At 34.3% G+C, this 20,699-nt stretch overlaps 1 protein-coding gene across 5 annotated transcripts in view; it reads right to left on the reverse strand.

The window, feature by feature from the left end:
- The window catches only part of STS (steroid sulfatase), a 241,759-nt gene that overhangs the window by 83,811 nt on the left and 137,249 nt on the right, over window positions 1-20,699 (reverse strand). For 3 of the 5 annotated variants that reach the window (XM_026707342.2, XM_087938372.1, XM_087938373.1), the window contains one exon: window positions 9,714-10,160. The exons of the other annotated variants lie outside the window; for them this stretch is intronic. In XM_026707342.2, the coding sequence (XP_026563127.1) occupies window positions 9,808-10,160 (353 nt within the window). In that variant the 3' untranslated portion in view covers window positions 9,714-9,807. Of the gene's footprint in view, window positions 1-9,713; window positions 10,161-20,699 lie in introns of those variants that run through there. 5 annotated transcript variants of the gene reach the window in all.

Genomic DNA, 20,699 nt, shown 5'->3' on the forward strand with positions numbered 1-20,699 from the left:
CTTTAATCATCTATATTTCATATTTTACTTATTACTGTCTTTAAATAAAAAACCAAACAATAATTATTAACAGTAGTCAATAAAGTTATTATTCTTATTGAAGTTCATCCTGTCAACTGATAAAAATCTTCCATGTTTCTTTTCATTTTTTTTAAACATTCTTTTTAAATCATTGTCTCTTTACAAACATTCCACTACACATCAATATAATTTTTTTCTATCACTGGCATGCTCCCTTCTTAAAGAGGCCATATTTGATTCAACTGTGCTGGATAACTTTTGTCTAGTCTTTAAGAAGATGATTAATGCACAACTTTAGAAAACCTTGGATGAACTGGATTATTTAGACCAATTCCAGTCAGGTCAGCCATTGTGAAAGGCAGCTGGAGGGTTCAGAATGGGGGCAGGGCACCTTGCCTTTTTCATCTCTTTATGTTAAAAAAGATAATTTCAAGATAATTGTCCACAGTATTCTTCTAGACTTGCTGCAGGGGATGGAGTTGGATGCATTATTTTGAAGTAGTTCTCCACCCTCTATTGCCAGTTCTAGTTGGTATTGATGAGGGACAGAGGTTTTATTTTATTTTTATTTTTTATTTATTTTGTCAAGCAATTATAAGATAACAGGTATAAGTATAAACATAGTTATGGATACATGAAATGGATACATATAAGAAAAATAAAAAAAGAAACAATAGGACAGGGATGGTAGGCACGTTGGTGCGCTTATGCACGTCCCCTACAGACCTCTTAGGAAAGGGGTGAGGTCAATAGTAGACAGTCTAAGGTTAAAGTTTTTGGGGTTTGAGGAAGAAACCACAGAGTAAGGTAGAGTATTCCAGATATTGACCACTCTGTTGCTGAAGTCGTATTTCCTGCAATCAAGTTTGGTGCAGTTTATCTTGAGTTTGTATTTATCGTGTGCTCTTGTTATAGTTGAAGCTGAAGTATTCATTGACAGGTAGGATATTGCAATGTATAATTTTATATACTATACTTAGATTGGACCGAAGGCGGCATAGTTTTCTAGGTCTAGAATTTTAAGTCTGATGGCATAAGGTATTCTGCAATGAGTAGAGGAGTGGAGAACTCTTCTTGTGAAATATTTCTGGACTTTCTCAACTGTGTTAATATCAGATGCATAATGCAGGTTCTAGACTAATGTGGAGTGCCAGATAGTTTGACCCACTTTTCATTCTTCTTTAAGATCTATATGAAATTGTTGCAGAGATTATCTGACAGCATGGGATGTAGTTTCATTAGTATATAGTATATATTTCCATACCTTGCTGGCCAGGTGATGCTGCTCTGGTATTGATCTAATGCCTGAAAGTTGTAAGAAACCAACTTTGATACAACCCTAGCAATGGTTGATGGAATGGCTCTTGGTTTTTGGTCTTGCTGGAATCATCTTTGCCTCTTGCCAAAGTTCTACAAAGTTGAACAGGAAGCATATATGGTCAAAGAGCTTTGAACAGATTCATTTTATTTGCCAGTTGAATCCATTCTGGAAGCCGGGACCATTGCTCACAATCACACCATTGTCACTTCCCAGTTGTATTAGTGCTGTGTGCTATACACGGAACTACCCTTGAGAACCATTCACAAATATAAATTAGTTTAGAATGCAATGATGCATGCAGCTCGGGGCACTCCATGGCTTGACACATTAAAATGGTACTGCTTGCCCTGCACTGACTTCCAATTTATTTGTGAGTGTTGTCACCCTTAAAGCATGGGTGGCATTGATATAAGCTCTTGATGGGATTCCTTCTTTCAGAGGATATCTGCCTGTTCCATCAATCAGTCAAGGTGGGCACATTCTATGTCCCTTTTCTTAAATGTTGTTATCTGGTGGGACCTAGGAAGCATGGTTTATGAATATCAATCCCTGCCCTGTGGAACACTCTCCTCTTGACACCCCTACATTACTAGACTTCGGGAATGCTTTATTTAAGGCTTTCTCCCTAGGCTTGGGTAAGGTTGAGGCTGGAGACCTAAAGATTTATAAATTAAGGCACTGAGATTTTTATTTTTTTATAATTTTATTACTGTTGCATGGTAATGCTACATTAGATGGGTGGTCATAAGTAAAAAGATAGATAGATAGATAGATAGATAGATAGATAGATAGATAGATAGATAGATAGATAGATAGACAGACAGACAGACAGACAAGGGGGGAGAGAGGAGGGAGGGAGGGAGAGAAAGATCATAGACAGATGATAGACAGATGATAGATCCATGATGGAGATGATGGAGATACATAAAATTGTTCCAGCCTTGAGTCTTGTACTTTTACAACAGTTCAAGATGTTGAAACACTATGTATATAAATGAAAAAGAAAATCTTTTTTTAAGATAGACTACTCATAATTTCATTTTAGTCCTAACCTTCCAAATACTTGATAGCCAGAAACATAAATCTTTGTTTCTGTGATAACTATAACAAATTTAAATTGATAGTTAACAAGCAAAATGCCAGAGTGAATGGATTATGGAAGAAAAAAAAGTATGACAAGCTTTCTTCCATAACTCCTATCTGTAATTAATGTTAACAGCTAATATACATTTTAGAAAATCTTAATTTTCTACTGGCCAAACTCTGTTGTTTAAAATAGTTTCTCTTCATGACCCAATTAAATTTTTGGCATACAGAATGATGATTACAAACAAATTGCTTGACCTATATAATTGAAGGTCTTTTTCAAAATTTATGTCAATAATATATTCCATAATTCTTTCAAGAACATGCCACTTAGTATAATTTCTTATAAATGTAAGCTACAATCCACAGTACATTTATTCTAGATCAGTGCTATTTCCACCAATGTTACTGTGTTATACTGTGTGGATTGTAAACAGAGTTGTTTGGTTCTACCTTGTCATTATCTGCCTATATATTAAAGGACAGCCTCTAGCTCACTTTCTCCACATACAACACAGTCATTAACACCACATAATGTTACAGATTCTGATTTTAAAAACAAAACAAAGGAGAGATGCAATTAATTTCTCTAAATTCAAAAGACTAAATGGAAAAATACACTGAGAGTTCTCAGTGAATATTCACGTAGCTGTATATATATTTGATAATATAAAAATCCTAGTTCACACTGAGAGTTTACTTCTAATAACAACTCTCCTTTTATTATTAATTCATCTCAAATTTTTATCAAAAAGTGATGGATGGCAAGAGTTGTATTAGTAAGATGAAGACCACCTAAGGCAAAGTACACAAAGGTGTAATCAACTTAAATGCCTACAAAAAGCTTCTTTAATTTTGTGATTGGTATAGCAAGGAGGGAGACCACATTAATTAAAAAATAAAGAATGTATTGTTCTCTGGTATGTTCCAATGCTGATTTATTTAAAGCCAAAAGGGGTGGTGGTGTCATCTTCTTGCACATTCCCATACATACAGCTGTTTAAGTTTTGGGGAAACACTTTTGTCATTGTTATGAATTTCCAGGGAAGGCAGAAGGCCATCTAGTTTCCAGGGTCACCATCTCATGACAGCTTTTCATTGAAAGATAATCAAACAGGATTGTTCGTCCACTGCATAAATCTAATTACTTCTGAAAGGACCAGCATTCAATTTTGGCAATCATCTGAATGAAGATGGCTGGAACACCAAGGTGGTCCTTCAGCAAAGTAATGTTTCTTAAAAGTGTGATGGATGATGAACTGGCAATGAATTGTTGCACTTTTAAGATGTGGTTGATGGAGAGGTTCTAGGTTTGATTCCCTATTCCTCACAATCTCACTAGAATTTTAAAGTAACCCAGACAAGGACATTAATCAAATGTTGCCAATCTATTATCTATGATTGATTTTTGCAAAGTCATTGTCAAATGGCAATAGGTGCAGTGTTAGTTTTCTTAACCCCTATTACAATTCTTTAAAAAGTTTTGGAAATAATGAAAGTGACTGCAAACTACTAATATAAAGAAAACAGCTTTACAAATTATTATTATTATCATGAAGCAAAAAAAATTCTTGGTTTAACACAGGGATGTAAAACTCGTGGTCTGTGGGCTGGATGCGTCACACACTGGCCACGCCCAGTTTAGCAAAAGCGGGAAAAGTTGCAATACAACGTGATGTGTCATCACAAGTTTGACACCCCTGGTTTAACACAATACTGATAATTCAAATAATTATGTTCTAGAATACTCAAAGCTGACCTTAAAATATTGTTTACTTACCAAATTCTCTTAAATTAAATATATTACTACAGCACAACTAAATTGCTTGCATATAAAGTGGTTGCTACTAACTCTTGGATCGTCTGCTTGTATTTATTTTAGTACTATAATATTTTGACTTATGATAAAAAATAGAAGAGTCTATATTATTATAGAACAAATTGTATAATCAAACAAGTAGTGTACATTCAACTTACTAATGCTGAATTATAAATATTTTATAATGCCTTCTAAACCCATAACTAAACCTTATGGGTATGTTTTTTTAAATAATGATGGAAACAAGATTTAGATTATTTATGAATATTATTTAGCTATATATACCTTCTCAGCACTTAAACTTTAGCACATATCATTGTCAAGGCAAAAGAAAGAAAGATATTCAGAATATTTAGAGAAATTCCCAATATTTGCAGAATGATGATAAAAACAGCTCATGAAAATGGAGCATGTTCAAGGCTTACTACAGAAGTCTCCAAACTTGGCAATTTTAAGACTTGTGGACTTCAACTTTGTTGAAGTTGAAGTCCACAAGTCTTAAAGTTGCCAAGTTTGGGAACCCCTAGTTTAGTACATGACATCAGACTGTAGGGATGGACTTTCTACTTTTGCAACAGAATAGGGGCACCTCCATGCTATATTCTTCTGATTGCACTGTATAATAATTTATTTTTCTATGCTTTTAAAAAGATAAGCTGTTTTTTTTCTTAGCTTTGTTAGCTCAGTGGGAAATACTTATTCTTCAAATTAGAAGAATAGAAATGCATAAACATAGCATAGCATCTTTTTTATCTCATAACTTTTATCATGTTTTATCAATGTATACAGTACAAAGAAAAATTAAAATAGGAAATCAAGGGAAGGAAAAAGAGAAGAAAAAAGAAAATATGAGGTACAAGGGAAGAAAGAAAAAAGTGTTGACTTCGATTCTTTTTAGCATACTACAAGCTAACATTACAACTTCATCTTTCTACTTTTTACATATTAGTATATAACTAACATTTCTATAGCAACAAATCTATCTAATCAGCAAAACCAAAGTCAAAGTTTCATTTTTTTTTTAAATCACAACCACAAAATCCAGAAGTGATATCTCCCCAGTTGACAGCAGAATGGTTAAAATAAGATCTGCTGCCATTTATTTATAAGATGTGAAAAAAAGTCCTCTACCTCTCTAAAGGTAAAGGTTCCCCTCGCACACACGTGCCTGTCCTTCTCAACTCTAGGGGACGGTGTTCATCTCCGTTTCTAAGCCAAAGAGCCAGCGCTGTCTGATGACGATTCCATTTCACGAGGCTAGCATGATTTTACATCTAACCAAAAAGTCCCTTTCTAAAAGTGATAGGTGAAGCCAGACATTAAATCAACTCCAACACATCTGGTACAGTACTTTCCTAGCTACTATTGATCCAGATCGGATGTTCCTCCTATTCTTTTCCATCTAATTCTGGCAGTGGTCATAAGAAAATTATGGAAATACATAGAGACCAGATGGAATTATGGGAATTATTTTCATGGCTGAAATCAACAACATGAAGTTGTCTTACCACTATAGAGACTTTGAAACAACAAACAACAAAGTACACTGAATATTTTTAAATAAAGCAGCAATACAAGAATGCCTTTTTCTTAGACCACATATTCAAGTACATAGAGGTTTTGAAACTTAAAAAAAAACCTTTATGTTCTATTGGTATCTATTTTCCAGCAAGAAATATTATAAGGGTAAAGTAATTCCATAAATGATTTCAAGTTTTTAAAATAGATTCAATTTCTTTCAAAGAAATACTTTTGTTTATTCTTGTTAGACATAAGGGTAACAAGTCATGGTATGGAAGACCACAAAGCATAAATGTCTACTGCATCTATTCACTACTGACAGCAGGAAAGCACTTAGAGTTCTAGCAAGAAGAGTAAACAAACACCTAGCATTCATTGTATCCCATGATTAAATGAAGCAAGGAAATGAAGCTGAATGAACACCCTACTTTGCAATGGCATTATAAATCTATAAACTATTGTCATGCAACTGCTTTGTAATACCAAAGCTTTGTCATATCAAATGTGTTTTTGTATTCTCTTATAGCACAATGTGGTAAACATAATCCTAAGCCTAACAACTGAAAAAGCAAATAACAAAAAGAGAAGTATACTGAACAGACATACACTAAAAAGGGGAAAGGAAATGTATTAGACTTTTGGAAAGAAAAATGGTGTTTGATGTTCAACACAAAATGCAAAATTGTTATATTATTTGTAGTTCTTTGATTATTGGTTACAAATAGATCTCTGATCTGGCTAATTTTCTTTGGGTTACACTTTAGTTTTTCTACTCAAATGCCATCCTCTAGTAACCACCATGTCCAGATGTTCTCAGCTTTGATCAGTTCCAGCTAGATTGAAGAGGAGGGGGGAGAGGGAGGAACAATATTTGGAAGTATAAGTGTCTCAGCTCTTACAATAGCTTATGACCTTTAGAATAAGATTTTCTGATTCTCAAAATATTTTCTTCACCTTTAAAAATCCGTATTTTTTGATTTAGGATGCTCTGCAAATACTATTTGGATCTGAAAGCTGATGTAGTATGCACAATAACATATTTTTCCTGTATGATGTGTATTTGTTATCTTTTAAATTCCTGACCAGCCTCTTTTTCACAGATACTGTTTAAACGATTTACCACTTCTTCATTAATCCTTTCAATCTGTCTGTATAGTGGTTCAAACCAATTCAGCAGTTGGTTTTAATTCTTCAAGTAGGTAGAGTCAGAAACAAACCCCAAAAGTACTGTTGGAACTCTACTGTTATAGAGTTATAGTAACTGAATCTTGAAAATCTGATTTTCCATTATCTCCTGTTCTTCTAAAGAGAATCCAGGTGATTTTTTTCTTACCTTCTCTTCTTTCAAAATTATTGTTTACTTAACCACTTTTTCATTTGTTCTGCAAGATTAACTCCATAATTCTTTACAATCAGAATCTGTTATTTATTTATTTATCATACTAGTTAAATTTATTTGCTGTGGAGCTATTCTGGGTGGCTTACAATGGTAAAACAGAGAAAAAATGATAAAACAAAATGTAAACATAACAATAGCAAAACTATTAATAAAAGTACAATAATATGAATTAAAATATGGATGGAGGGGGAGATGTGTGGGGTCAACTAATGATAAAATGCACCACACTGGAGGTGCACCCTATTATGTCTCCAGGCCAAGAAGCAGCACCAGATCTTCAGGCCCTTGATGAAGGATAGAAGGATGGGTCAAATCTCATCCTGAGGACAGAATGTTCCAGAGGGCTGATGCTACAGCAGAGACTCATTCTTGGAACATTCACACAATCGGAACTTTCCTGTTTCCACAATTAATTCAACAATTTCAGTGTATAAGATATTGACTTTCTTCCATTTGAATAATAACTATTGATACACAGTCTTATTTAATCTTTTCTATTTTACAATCTTTTTTTATAATACACTTTTTCAATGACACAGGTGTAGTTTACAGACATAGTTATAGTTTTGTAGATTACATAAATCCCTTTAAAATTCAGAATAATCATACTAAGATTGATAGAAGTATTCTAAGAATACCATTAAACTATAAATATGACCCAAATTTTTAAATGATTTACATTTGGCAGTTAAAAAGACTGAAAACAATTAGTCTTTTAGGGATAATATGCAATACTTAATTCTTTAGCATGCCTCATGCTACAGCATAAAGTGATTCAATAATTTAACATTGTTAAATTAATTAGCAGTAATACTATGATTCACTGATCTAGTGAAATACATTAATTGTCGTCCTATGTTCATACTTTTCCTCTCATGAAAATAACAGAAGTGATTGGATGAGGACAATTTCTTTGCATTTAAAACATGAGAATGGAACATTCTGTCTTTAATTTTGGACAGAAAATTTTCTTGCCCCAGCTCTTATAAATATTTAAAACATTTCTGCAAAAGGAAGATATCATTGAAAATAATATTTTAGGAATAAACTATTTCCATCAGTTTAAGGACCATGCAAAGCTTTTTGTAGCATATGAAGAGCTACCTTCTAAGACTGTGGGGTGGGAATTGTTTTCTGAGTACACTTTGGGTGATTTAAAAAGTGTGGATGACTTAAAACTATCAGTCTCATTTATCACTTGAACTGCACTTAAATGTCCAACAAAATGAAAAACAGTTAAATTTAATTTTGACATCTAGAGGACATAGAAGGAATCTGAAGGCCTGAACTTTCTATATCTCTGTAATGTAGTATGATTTAATGGGATTGGACTATAATAGTTACATTTTTCTATTATGCCTAATAACTGATAATAGTATTATCCATTATGGTTGACTCCCAATTAAAGATGTATTCATTAAATCATGTCAGTCTGGTGATATCAGCAAAGGGAGTGAATATGTGATGAAGAATTGATCTTCTCTTTGAATAGCAATACTAATGTAGAACACTTTGTGGTAAACCTGTCCATTTAGATTATGCAATCTGTGAAGCAGAACATCCAAATGAGCTTTGAAGCAAAGCATTCAGGCCAGCTCTTTCACCTATGTAAAAACTGAACCTCTTCTTGCAACTTCATTCTGTTAAGGTTGACCTATCTCAGAGTTTCACACTCACATCAGTGTGAAGATTCCTAGGTGATTCTACCTGCTAATATTTATATTTTGAGTAGGCTAAAATATCGAAATTTTGGAGCATTTATTATCTATTGATATAAAGAGCGACTGGCTTTTCAAATGTCACTTAACTACAATCTCTGTTCCTATTTATTGCCTCTGCTGGCTGAACTCACATGCATTTCCAGGTCTACACTTGCTCCAGTCTTGAATTAATATGTAAAGGATTGGTCATTTAGTATGCATCCAGAAACTATATTGCTCTAAAAAGGCAGGAAGAGTTTGCAGCATATGCTTAAATAAAAGTAATTGCATCTATGAACTCCAGTCAGCATTTAAATGATATACTCTGCTGCAATTAGTGAAACCTAGATTTGTGCCACTGGGTAGAGTGATATGTGAGGCCCTAACCAAATCCAGATTTGATGATAGTTTAATTACTACTAAATTTAACAATTTGGCAATCAATTATACTTCATTGCACAGTCAGCCAGATGTTCAGGCTGGATTTGGCAATTTTATCCATCTATCAAGTTCTTCCCAAGGAACTGGGATAGACAGCTGTTGATGTTTGATAGTTGATTGTGTGATGAACCAAAATAATGAGCCAGCATATTATCCCACCATGCTACACTGGAGAAAATATTATGCATTGTTGGTAAAGGATGCAGTCTGGTTTTTTTGGAGGTTTGGCCTTGTTTCAGAGATGTCCATTTTACTCAGAAAAATTACTCGGTGAACATGAGCAAAATTGTAATCATACAATCACCTTCTTTTGCTGGCACTTCAAGAATGAGTGAGTCCACTTTAACATGGTTCTAGTAACTCTTACATTATTATTAAGCACAATTAATACAAATATTAAGGAAATATAATTGCAATGTGTTCTTGTTTATTCCTAAAGAACATGAGTTCTTTACAATTCTCAGTGATAATATCAGGCTCTACATAAAGTTTTGTTTCCTCATGATTCATGATTGCAGTAACACCATTGGAGTAAGGAAGAACAGCAAGGTTGAAGCCAGGGCTTCCACAGGATATGTCCCAGTGAAAACTGGTTGGGAACAGCAAGTATTGACTTGGTGTGGTTGTCCACTGCATGGTGAATAGTTTGAAGAATTTCATGGAAACGACTCTCAGTTTCTGGTGTCAGTGGATTATTTTCTTCTGGGTCCTTGAAGAGGTCAAAAAGTAATGGTGGATCATGATATGTGATATATGGCCCATGGCAGAAGCATACATGATAATCGTAGCATCCATTAGATTCTTTGGGACTGAAATTTGGAGTGAAGTAAAATATCTTCCAAATAGCGTTACCTATAAATATGGAGGAAGCAGACAAAGTTGAAGATATGTTATGAAGATGTCCCATAATTATGATAATCAAATTCAAAACACACTCATCTTCCAAGGGTCCACAGTCATTGTTTTGTTTTTTTACAATTAGACTAGGACTAATATATATATATATATATATATATATATATATATATATATATATATATATATATATATATATATATATATATATATATATATATATATATATATATATGGTATTCAGCTTTGTTTGGGTATTTCACGCATTATAGTTGTGTAAAGTTTAGCAACATTTGCAGAATCTATCTGCCATCATCAGGCTTCTTATCCTCTGTGAGTCAGACTTTCAAAGCTGTTTCTGTTTTAAATTTGGTGCTAGCCTACTGCTGTGCTAGAATGATTTTTTCTTCATTCTGATTGGTTGGGAGTCTTGGTCTGTGTTTATTGGTCTTGGAGTTTGCTGTGTTCTGCTTGATTAGTGTTTCTAATATCTTCTGTCTGTTTTGTGGCTTTTTTTGTCTTGATTGGCTGGCAACATTGTGTTCCTGTATTGGAGGCTTTTAGTGTGGCTTGGCTCTGAGTAAATGGATGGCTATCATTTATTAGGAAGCTAGGTTTCATCTGGGTGCCTGGTTGGGGTGTGTTTGAGCTGGAGGTATCAGGGGGGATCTGTATGTGCCCAGGTGTTTGCCTGGCTTGTGGTGTGGAGATTTTTTTGTTTGTGAGTGCAGGCTTCCAAATAATTGACAATCTGGTGGAATCATCTCTTCTATTCATGCTTTCAGGTCTTTTTTCAATCTCTATGGCTTCTCTGATAATTCTCTAGCTGGGGTTTTCTATAGTGGCTAGGGTTTTGGTGCCATTGAAGTCAATGTTATGACATGTTGCTTTCATGTGTTGGACTAGTGATGAAGTGTGTTCCAGCTTTTTTACTGCATTTTTGTGTTCATCCAGGTGGGTACTATTGGTCTGTCCAATGTACACGGCAGGGCATGATGCACAGGGGACTTCATATATGCCTTGGTTTTCCAGTCAATTTTATCTTTGGGGTTTCTTAGGATGGCTGCTATATTTCTGTCTGTTTTGAAGGCAGTCTTGATGTGATGCCTGTGTAGTATCTTACTGATTTTGTCTGTAGTACTCTTATGTAGGGCAGGACAGCTATTCCATAGGTCTGTTCATCTTCTAGGTCTCCATTATGTCTCAGTGTGTTTTGGTGGATCAAGCCGGTGATTTTGCTTTTGTGGAAGCCGTTAGCTGTCAGGACTTTAGTCAGGGTGCATAGTTCAGTCTTTATGTTTGTCTTGTCTACCAGGAGTTTGGTTCTGGGGATTAGTGTTTTGGCCATGGAGTTTATCTCTGCTGGGTGGTGGTAGGATTGGGCATTGAGGTAGGGGTTGGTGTGTGTTTTCTTCTGGTATATGGTGTGTCCTAGTGTGCCATCTGTTTTTTTGTAGATTAGTACATCTAGAAATGGTAGTTGTTTGTTTGTTTCCATTTACATGGTGAACTTGATTTTGGGTGTGTGCTGTTTAGGTGTGTTAGGAAATTCGTCTGACGAACACATACAGAAACCTGATGATGGCAGATGAGATTCTGCTGAAACACTGATACAACTTTAAAAGCACAACTATAATGACGTGGGAAAATACCCGAACAAAGCTGAATACCATACATATAAGTACCAGCGAAAACTTAAGAATGCACACACACACACACACACACACACACACACAATTCTTCATTCAAAAGACAAATTCCAAGTATTTGAAACATAATTCCACAATCCATCAGTACCTTTGCTTTCTCAAGAATGTGATAATACCTTATTTAAGAAGAGTAACTATTTGACAATAGCATGAGTACTGATGTTCCATTATACCTAACACATGAAAAGAACTCACAGTTTTCTGGTTTTAGCCTTGTGCCTTAACTTACACCAAAATGGCCCTTTTATTTTGATAATACAATTTTATATACAGTATTTATTTCCATTAAACAAACTCTTTTTCAAGAATAATGACTCCTGGTGTTTAGAACCAGGACAACAAATAAAGGCTATTTTTTCACAAATATCTATAGCTGTTTTACTGACTGGCATTATATTAGATTTACTATAATTTATTGTCTATTTTCTACTGTTGTAATAGTTTGACAAATCTTGATTATTATTATGCAAACCATTACCTTCATCTTCGTATATCATCTGCATATATTGTTTGCTATTTCTGCTCCATGAGTTCCTCTGATTCAGTAGATTGTATTATTAATTGTAAAATTAAACATTAAAGGAATTAAAATGAGCCTTGATGCATTCCACTTCTCCATTTGATCACAAAAGAGATAATCCCGCTAGTATTTATCCTTACAGCAGAATTAAAATAATAAATTTTATGCAAGAAATTTCTACAGGAAGGAATTTTTTTTATAGCCATATTCTGAAAACTCTATATGAAAACCTTTTTTTCTTCATCTAATGATCTATTTGTAAAACAACTATTTCATTTTTATTGGCATATCATGCAAATACATGTACAAAAATGTTAATATTATTGAAGGGTTGACATCCTTTCAAAAAGGCAGACTATGCTGGACAAATTATTGAAGGACAGCCTGCTTTAGCCTTCATGTCAAAGTGACTGTTAAATCAACATCAATAAAACAGTCACTCACACAACCCATAGGGTCTTTTCTGCTATAATTTAAGTACAATACATGGTGAAGGTATTTCTTTTCAAAATATTTCTTTTATATTTCTAACAAAGTAGAGAAAAGCTTTCCTTTCAATTTTTATATCACTCCACATTTATTTTAAAAATTATGGTGCAGTTAAATCCTTTGATTTTGGGAGATTTATTCCTTTTAAAAAGGTATTCATCTGAACTAGCAGACTTTCAAGGTCCTCTCCAACTATGTTAATTTGTCGAATGGTATATCTGGGTTCACAAAATATGATTTTGTAAAACTCCACAAATTAGGAATTGATGTCATGATAGTTCTTATTTGTTATGCCAAATACTTTCCTTAAGTAGGCATTATCTTTCTACTGCTGTTCTGACCCAACCGGGTTCCCAGAGAGAAAACATAGACAAACTCAGCAACTCAAACCTTCACAGCTTTAATCTACAAATAAACTTCTTTGTAGATAAAAGATGGCTTGCAGCCAATTAGTCCAACCAGAAAAACCTTGACAGAATTCTTCAGATAAGCCGGAGTCTCTACATACAATGCTGAGTCCTTTGAACATTTTGCCTTCTACAGAGCAAAAATCCTTTGAAACCAGGCTTATATTCCCTGGAGGGAGGGGCCATTACTTAGCATTCTGATTTCCGAGTCGCCTATGCTGCTCCAGCTGTTCTCTTCTATGAATCATCCTGCGCTCACTCGCACTTAGTAAAGGCTCCTCGGGAACCTCCTCCTCACTGCTGCTGGCTAACCACAACGGCTTCCTTCAAGAATTTAATGGTTTACCAAATTCTCCTACCTATTCTCAATAGTTTGGTTTAATACACTTGAACTAATATTTAGTAATGAAAGAATGGTATTGATTAAATTACAAATTAAGCAACCTTCAAGTGTAATGTACTTTCAAAATATGATTTCTGATGTCTTTAAATTCTTTTCTAACTTTAGACAATGTCATTCAATTTTTCCCCTTGATACACAGACTGTGGTCTTTCCCCATAAACATGTTTCAAATGAATAAATTCTCTTTTTATTTGGGCGAAGATACATATATCTTTCTTTTATACATATATCTTTCTTTTATAATTCATCTAAACAATGTGACTCTGGGGAATATACAGTACAAAAACCAATAATAAACAACAAAAATCCCACACCCCTAAAAACCATACAATATTAAGACATGTATAATATAAACAGATTAAATACAAAAATGACTGGAATCTCATTACAGACTTTTTGAATAAAACAGGAAAAATAAATGAACTCATGATTTATCTCATTGATAATTAGACAGTATAGAAAGAATAGAGTTATGTTGTAACAATAGAGTAAGGAATAAATTTATAATTGTACTCATAACTGCTGTAAAAAAGATTGAAAATGACTTATTTGTATCTTTTTATCTTTTTTTCTATTTTCTTTGGCTTTTTATCCTTTCTTGTACTGTTAGCTCTCTCTTTGATTTCCTTCTTTTCTTTCTTTTTCTTACTTTATACTAGTTTCTATCATATGTATGTATGTATGATAGACACTATATATATACACATACATACAAAATAAATATAATATAAAATATAATTACAGAGCAATCAAAAGGGGCTTCCTTCAATTAGCCTCAAATACCTGGAGTGCACGCACGCGCGCGCGCACCCACCCACGCACACATACACACACATACACACCCTTCTTAGGCCCTATACGATGATAAGATTTAAAATAAGGGACTGTAGCACATTTTCCATTTGGAAGATGTGGGTGAATAGATATTATTGGAAGAAGACTACCTTATAAGTAACTTTATCCTATGCTAAATAGGACTTTAAAAGTGATAATGAGCCCTTTGAATCATAACCAAAAGCCTAATGAAAGTCAGTGCAACTCATGAAATAACAGTGTTATACGGACATTTTGAGATGTGTCTATAACTACCCCCACCACTGACTTCTGGACAAACTGAAGTTTCTGGCTGGTGTCAAGAGCAGTACCATGGAATGATCTAAAATTAAGAGCTGTCGAAAACATTTCACTAAAACACAAAGAACAAAAGCCACATTAGCAGCAGCCACAACAGTTGTATTATTTATCCTGCATGTTTCACCTTAAATCTCTTAATCCAGACATAATTCAACCAAGGGTCTTTTATCTTTAAAAAAAAAAAAATCATATTTTTATATGTGTTTCTTTTTTATCTTCATCTTCAGTTAATTCTCATAACAATATCAGAAATTCAAATGAACATGTAAAGTTGAAATCATTCTCCATATATCTCCCATTTGATCTGATAGCAGTAAAAATCCTCACTTCATGAGGAACTGTAAGTAATTCCTTACTTAAAGCCAGGCTCCTTCCACATTCCCCATCCTCCCAATTAGTTGAAGCTACAGTAATTGAAGCTCAAATGATAGGTAGCTTTTCAGAAGTTGGCTGATCCAGAAGAGAAGAAGGCTACTTCTTGTTTTATAGGAATATTATCTTCCCAAAATTGGCATAAACCAGTGGTGGGATCCAATTATTTTTTACTACCAGTTCTGTGGGCATGGCTTGATGGGCATGGCAGGGAAAGGATACTGTAAAATCTCCAGTCAGAGGTGGTATTTGCCGGTTCTCTGACTATTCAAAATTTCTGCTACCGGTTCTCCAGAACTGGTCAGAACCTGCTGAATACCACCTCTGGCATAAACATATAATTAGTACCCACTTACCAGATCTCGTCCAAAGTATTATTTCCACATCTCTCAGAAAACCAATTATGTAATAGAAGATCTCCATTTTACTGGAAGTCTTTGTAGCTCTACTCTTGATACTATTCAATCTCCCATCATAAAGGATATTTCCCTGCCACTTTAATGAAACACATTCTATTATACATGATCCAAGATTTGGAAAGCTATTCAGTAAATGGTAAACAATTGGTTTTAGATTTTTTTTAGTTGTATGCCTTAACATAAAATAATTTTCAAAGTCTGGTAGTTGAGCTTACTACAGACTAGAAAGCAACACATAACTTCTGAATGTAGTTTATATCTCTGAAGATGCATAAGATCTCTGGAACTAAAATGTTTGGTTAGACAAGGAAGTGCATTTTAAAATTCTAAGGGGCATTAACTTTAACTAGAGTTATCAGTATTCAGAGGTCTTGTGTGCTGTTAGACCAAAAAGGCTATTACCAACATTCTATATTGTTTAACCATTCTGATGGAGTTCCCCAGGCTATTGAGCATAACGATTAACCATATAAAAAGCTAAGCGCTCACTATATCAAAGATTTGCTAGAAAAGTAGCAGGGTCAGATAATGACCTTGATGCTGTGGTGAAGGGAAAACCTGGGAGCCACAGAATGTTTAACTTTCTTGGCATCTATTATAATTGATCATGCTATCTAGTAGTATCAGGAATATATTTTTCACTAACATCTCCAGGGTAACATATCAAGTTTGGCTAGTATCTTAATTTATAACCGAACTGTACAACTTAATCTATAAAATCAGACACCACCAGCCCTCGGTTATTTTAGAAATTGATTCCTCTAAATTGTTTCTCCCCATCTTGTATAATATTTAGTGGAAAGGATGTTAGAATGCTGGTGCTATGAAAAGAAGGGGAACATGAGCCCAAAGGCAGTCCTTCCTGAACATTTAGAACACTTCCGATCCCAGAAATGCAGCTGGCCCCTTTGCTACTGCTTTCAAGAAAGCAATTAAAACAGTGTCTTGAATTTTAGCAATAGCAATAGCATTTAGACTTATATACTGCCCAGGGGTGGGATTCTACCAGTTCGCACCTATTCGCACCTATTTCTTAGCAGCTCAGAGAACTGGTTGTTGGAGGAAATTACTGGCCTAAACCTGTAAGGAAGGCAGGAAGGAAACATTCTGGTGTTGCTTACAGAAACTGCCTCTCCGTTAACCCTTATTACATTCTTGGCAGGACTAGACTTCCTGTCTCTGGAGCTTCTCTGGAGTCTTTTTTCCCTCCTTTGCTGGTACTTTGCTTGTGTGGAATGACCATTCAAAGTTACAATGGCGCTAAAAAAAGTGACTCATGACCATTTTTCACACTTACGACTGTTGCAGCATCCGCACAGTCATGAGAGGCCAGGTGAGCAGATGGTGCCTCAATGTGAGTGATATTGAGTTGGCCAGGCCCAGCTAATAACATGACCACCAAGCCATGCCTACCACCTAAGCCATGCCCACAGAACTGGTTGTTAAAAAAATTGAATCCCACCCCTGATACTGTCCCATAACACTTTACAGCATTCTCTTGATGGTTTACAATGTAGAAACATTATTTCCATATTACCCCCAACAATCTGGGCCCTTATTTTACTGATCTTGGGAAAGATGGAAGGAGTCAATCTTGAGCCCCGTCAGAATCAAACTCCAGGTTGTAGGAAGAGTTTTGCCTGCAATACTCCATTTAACCATTGCACCACTAGGGCTTATAATTTTATTTTAGTGATGCTATTTTTTGCATTTTTTGTTTTGGAGCCAGTGGTCAACATTTTCTTCTAAATATGCAAATAAATCCTATCAAATCACAGATGAGATATTGGATTTCACCCATGGATCCATCCAGCAAAGAAAGCCAGGCATGTAAGCTGTCTTCTAATTAGATGGTTTCCATTTCCATAATATCCCACTTCTCTATTTCTTTCTGTCCTATCCTGAATCAGACTTCTCCTTTTTAGAAAGTGAAATGATCCACTTGCTTCACACAAAATGGATCTAGAAAAAAACTGGAAAAGCTGATAAACCGTTTACTGAAACATATAACATGTACTGTATTTTCTACTGTTTAAACTATATGTCTGAACATTAAGAAATATATTGTGGTTAGCTTTGGGAGAAACTGGCTTATCAGATGTGTAGTAAGACTACCTTCTTTAACTTCTGATTTTTTTCTTCTTTAGACTTTATTCTCAAAATTTAGCCAATTATGAAGATGTTTTTAAGGATAGTAAAAAAGAAGAATGCAATCTAATCTTTTATCTGTGGATTCAGGAGAAGCAAACAAGATTAATAGGGGTAGGTCTGAGAAGGGGGGAAAAGTTTTGGTTCCTTGGTTGTGTTACAATTCACCATTGTGTTTTTGCAAACTACTGCTACAAGGTTTGACAACGGCATAGAACCTTAATGGCTGCATTTCTAATCATTGCAGAAAAGTAAAATGCATCAAGGAAGAATAAGGTTATTCTAATAGTATTTGCAATATGCTAAATATATTTACCTCAGGCCTAACATATGGATTTCATTGGTAATACAATTGAGTATAATTTGATTTGTTCAATATGCCACTTTCCTGAGATAGATGGAGGATCACCATCCGTCAAAAAAGGCCAAGATGTGTCAAAATGGAAATCATTCTTTTTCAGAACTTAACAAATGCCACGGTTTCTGATAACACGGAGCAGAATCAATAAGCTATTGCCTGACTGTTTTTCATGCCTGTCAAGAGAAACACTTTCTACAGAAAATAGTGTGAGTAGAAGTGTATATCAGTTGATTAACAGACATTTTTTTTAGATTCTAGTTAATAGTATGACAGTATCTGCTTAAACTAGAAGTGCTCTTGTCCCCTTTGACAGTTATGTACTTTCACACTTTGCAAATAGGATACGCAAAGCATGCCACACGAATTATTTTTCTGACTACTCTACAATGACCTTTAAAATGACAATAGACATAATGAGGATGAAGGTCAGCTGCAGTCCTATGTATGTTTAATCCTCCAGCACTTTAGACAAGAAAAAAAATGCTGGGGAACAAATCCAGAAGTTTGTATGATTTATGCTATCTCTAAATTTTGTTGTTGTTAAAAGTGTAGAGACAGAGAGAGAAAGAAAGAAATCTCATCCAGGATAAAGAAAACTTTTAACTGGTATAATTATTTTCTAAATATTTTCAAACATGTCCACGACAGTGTAACAAAATATTGTGGAAGTTGTTTATTTCCAAATACCTTAGGGATTTATTAAATTTTCGAAACAATAAACTTATGTGTGTATAAAAATCACATTGTGTGCATGACAATCCATGTCAGTGGCAAAATCAATAAAAGGACTTTCAAATGAAGCAGCCCATAGTTCCATCACATAAATCAGTGTCAATGACTAAGTTGAAAAGAAGAAACATGACTTTCATAGATTCACTGAATCTAGTTACTTGAAGGCAAAAACATATATGCACGTATGTGTGTACATATGTATGTATACACACACACACATTTTGTTTTATTTCTTTAATGTTGAGGAATTGATCTACTTGCTCTTTAGTTACTCTTTGCCCTCTATGCCATAAATCTGAAATGTTTCACATGGACATTAAAAAAAGGCATAAGGTATAGTGGTTAAGGTTTGGAATATGACCAGGAAAACCAGATTCAAGCTTATCCTCAGGCCTATCTTTATGCCCATATCAAATACCCTATGAAATATTACAATATTTCATAGGGTATTTGATATGGGCATAAAGATAGGCCTGAAGCCTCACCCTGGAAACAAAAAAATAGAATGCAGTATTAATCAGTAGAACTTAAAATTTTAAAATAAAATTAATAAAATTAAAAAGAATCTAATTATTGCAGTCTTGCAGTCATAATACTACAGTACCCTTAAAATATTGAATTGATTAAACTCAATTTTTTTTTATCTTGAATCACATGTTTAGTCTATCCAGACTAAAATGGAGAATCTCTGACCCAAAATGCATTTCTATGATTTATAATGATTGGCAATATTATCCGTGGATGATGAGAACTCAGCTCAGTAACATCTGCTGATCCACAGGTTGTCAGTCCCCTTACAAATGCAAACCTTTTATGATTTTTTTAAACTGTTCTTCCTACACTTCTCATCAAAATATATAATGAATAAAATACACAATGTAATAGACAATATATAAAACTACAAAATTGGAACTATTATTTTTTTAGTCTATCTGCACTCTTACAATGCATTTCCTAGCATTCAGATTAAATGAATAAGAGTTTCTAATAAAGCACAAGTTATTATATTTCATTTGCTTTTATGGTAAAAGATAAAGTAGTGCTTGTATTGAAGAAAAGAGTCCTTTTATTTCGTTTTAATCTCATAAATGCTTGAAAGAAACTATCTTGTATCTTCATGAATTCCTTCAGCATTTTAGAAAAAAAATAAGTAATATATTGGCTAAAAGCTACTGATTAATGTACATGAAATCCTATGCATGTCTTTTCAGAATTCTCACTGAGGAAAAAGTGGCTTTAGAATGTCAGTTTCTGTATCTACTAAGAGTGCATATATGTGAGCAGTAAACCAGAAATTTTGACCAAAATATAAACTTTCCCAAAAAGATGCCAATCACAAACTTTAGACATGTAGTCAAGAGTCACCTTGGATAGTGAGAAGGATAGTATATAAATTTAATAAATAAATAAATGTAGTGAAAGTTCCTGGGAAAGTTTTAATTTTACTTATATCTTTTGAAATAAATGCATTTGACTTCAAATTAATGCAATGTCCCAGAACCTCACAGCTTTCAATATCACATATGATGCAACATGATTATGATATTGTCTGATAATACACACAGAGAGGTACTTACACACGCAAACACATAAATAAATATATATGCATGCACACACATATATGTTCTGACCAAGGCTTCCTGAGACATTAACAAACACGTTAGTCTCAAAAACCTTTTGTTTTATTTCAAAGGCTATGAATTATAATCATTCACAGCCCATAATGAGTTTCAAACTGTGTGTAAATAGTTTTCTGAAAAGCTGCAAACAACTAAATTGCCAATTAGTTGTACAAGACCAAATGGAGCACAAATTCGACACAGAGCTTCGGGTTTCAAACCG

The sequence above is a fragment of the Pseudonaja textilis genome, chromosome 8 (assembly GCF_049901715.1).
Source record: "Pseudonaja textilis isolate UNSWEBS1 chromosome 8, rPseTex1.2, whole genome shotgun sequence".
NCBI classification, from domain to species: Eukaryota; Metazoa; Chordata; class Lepidosauria; order Squamata; family Elapidae; genus Pseudonaja; species Pseudonaja textilis.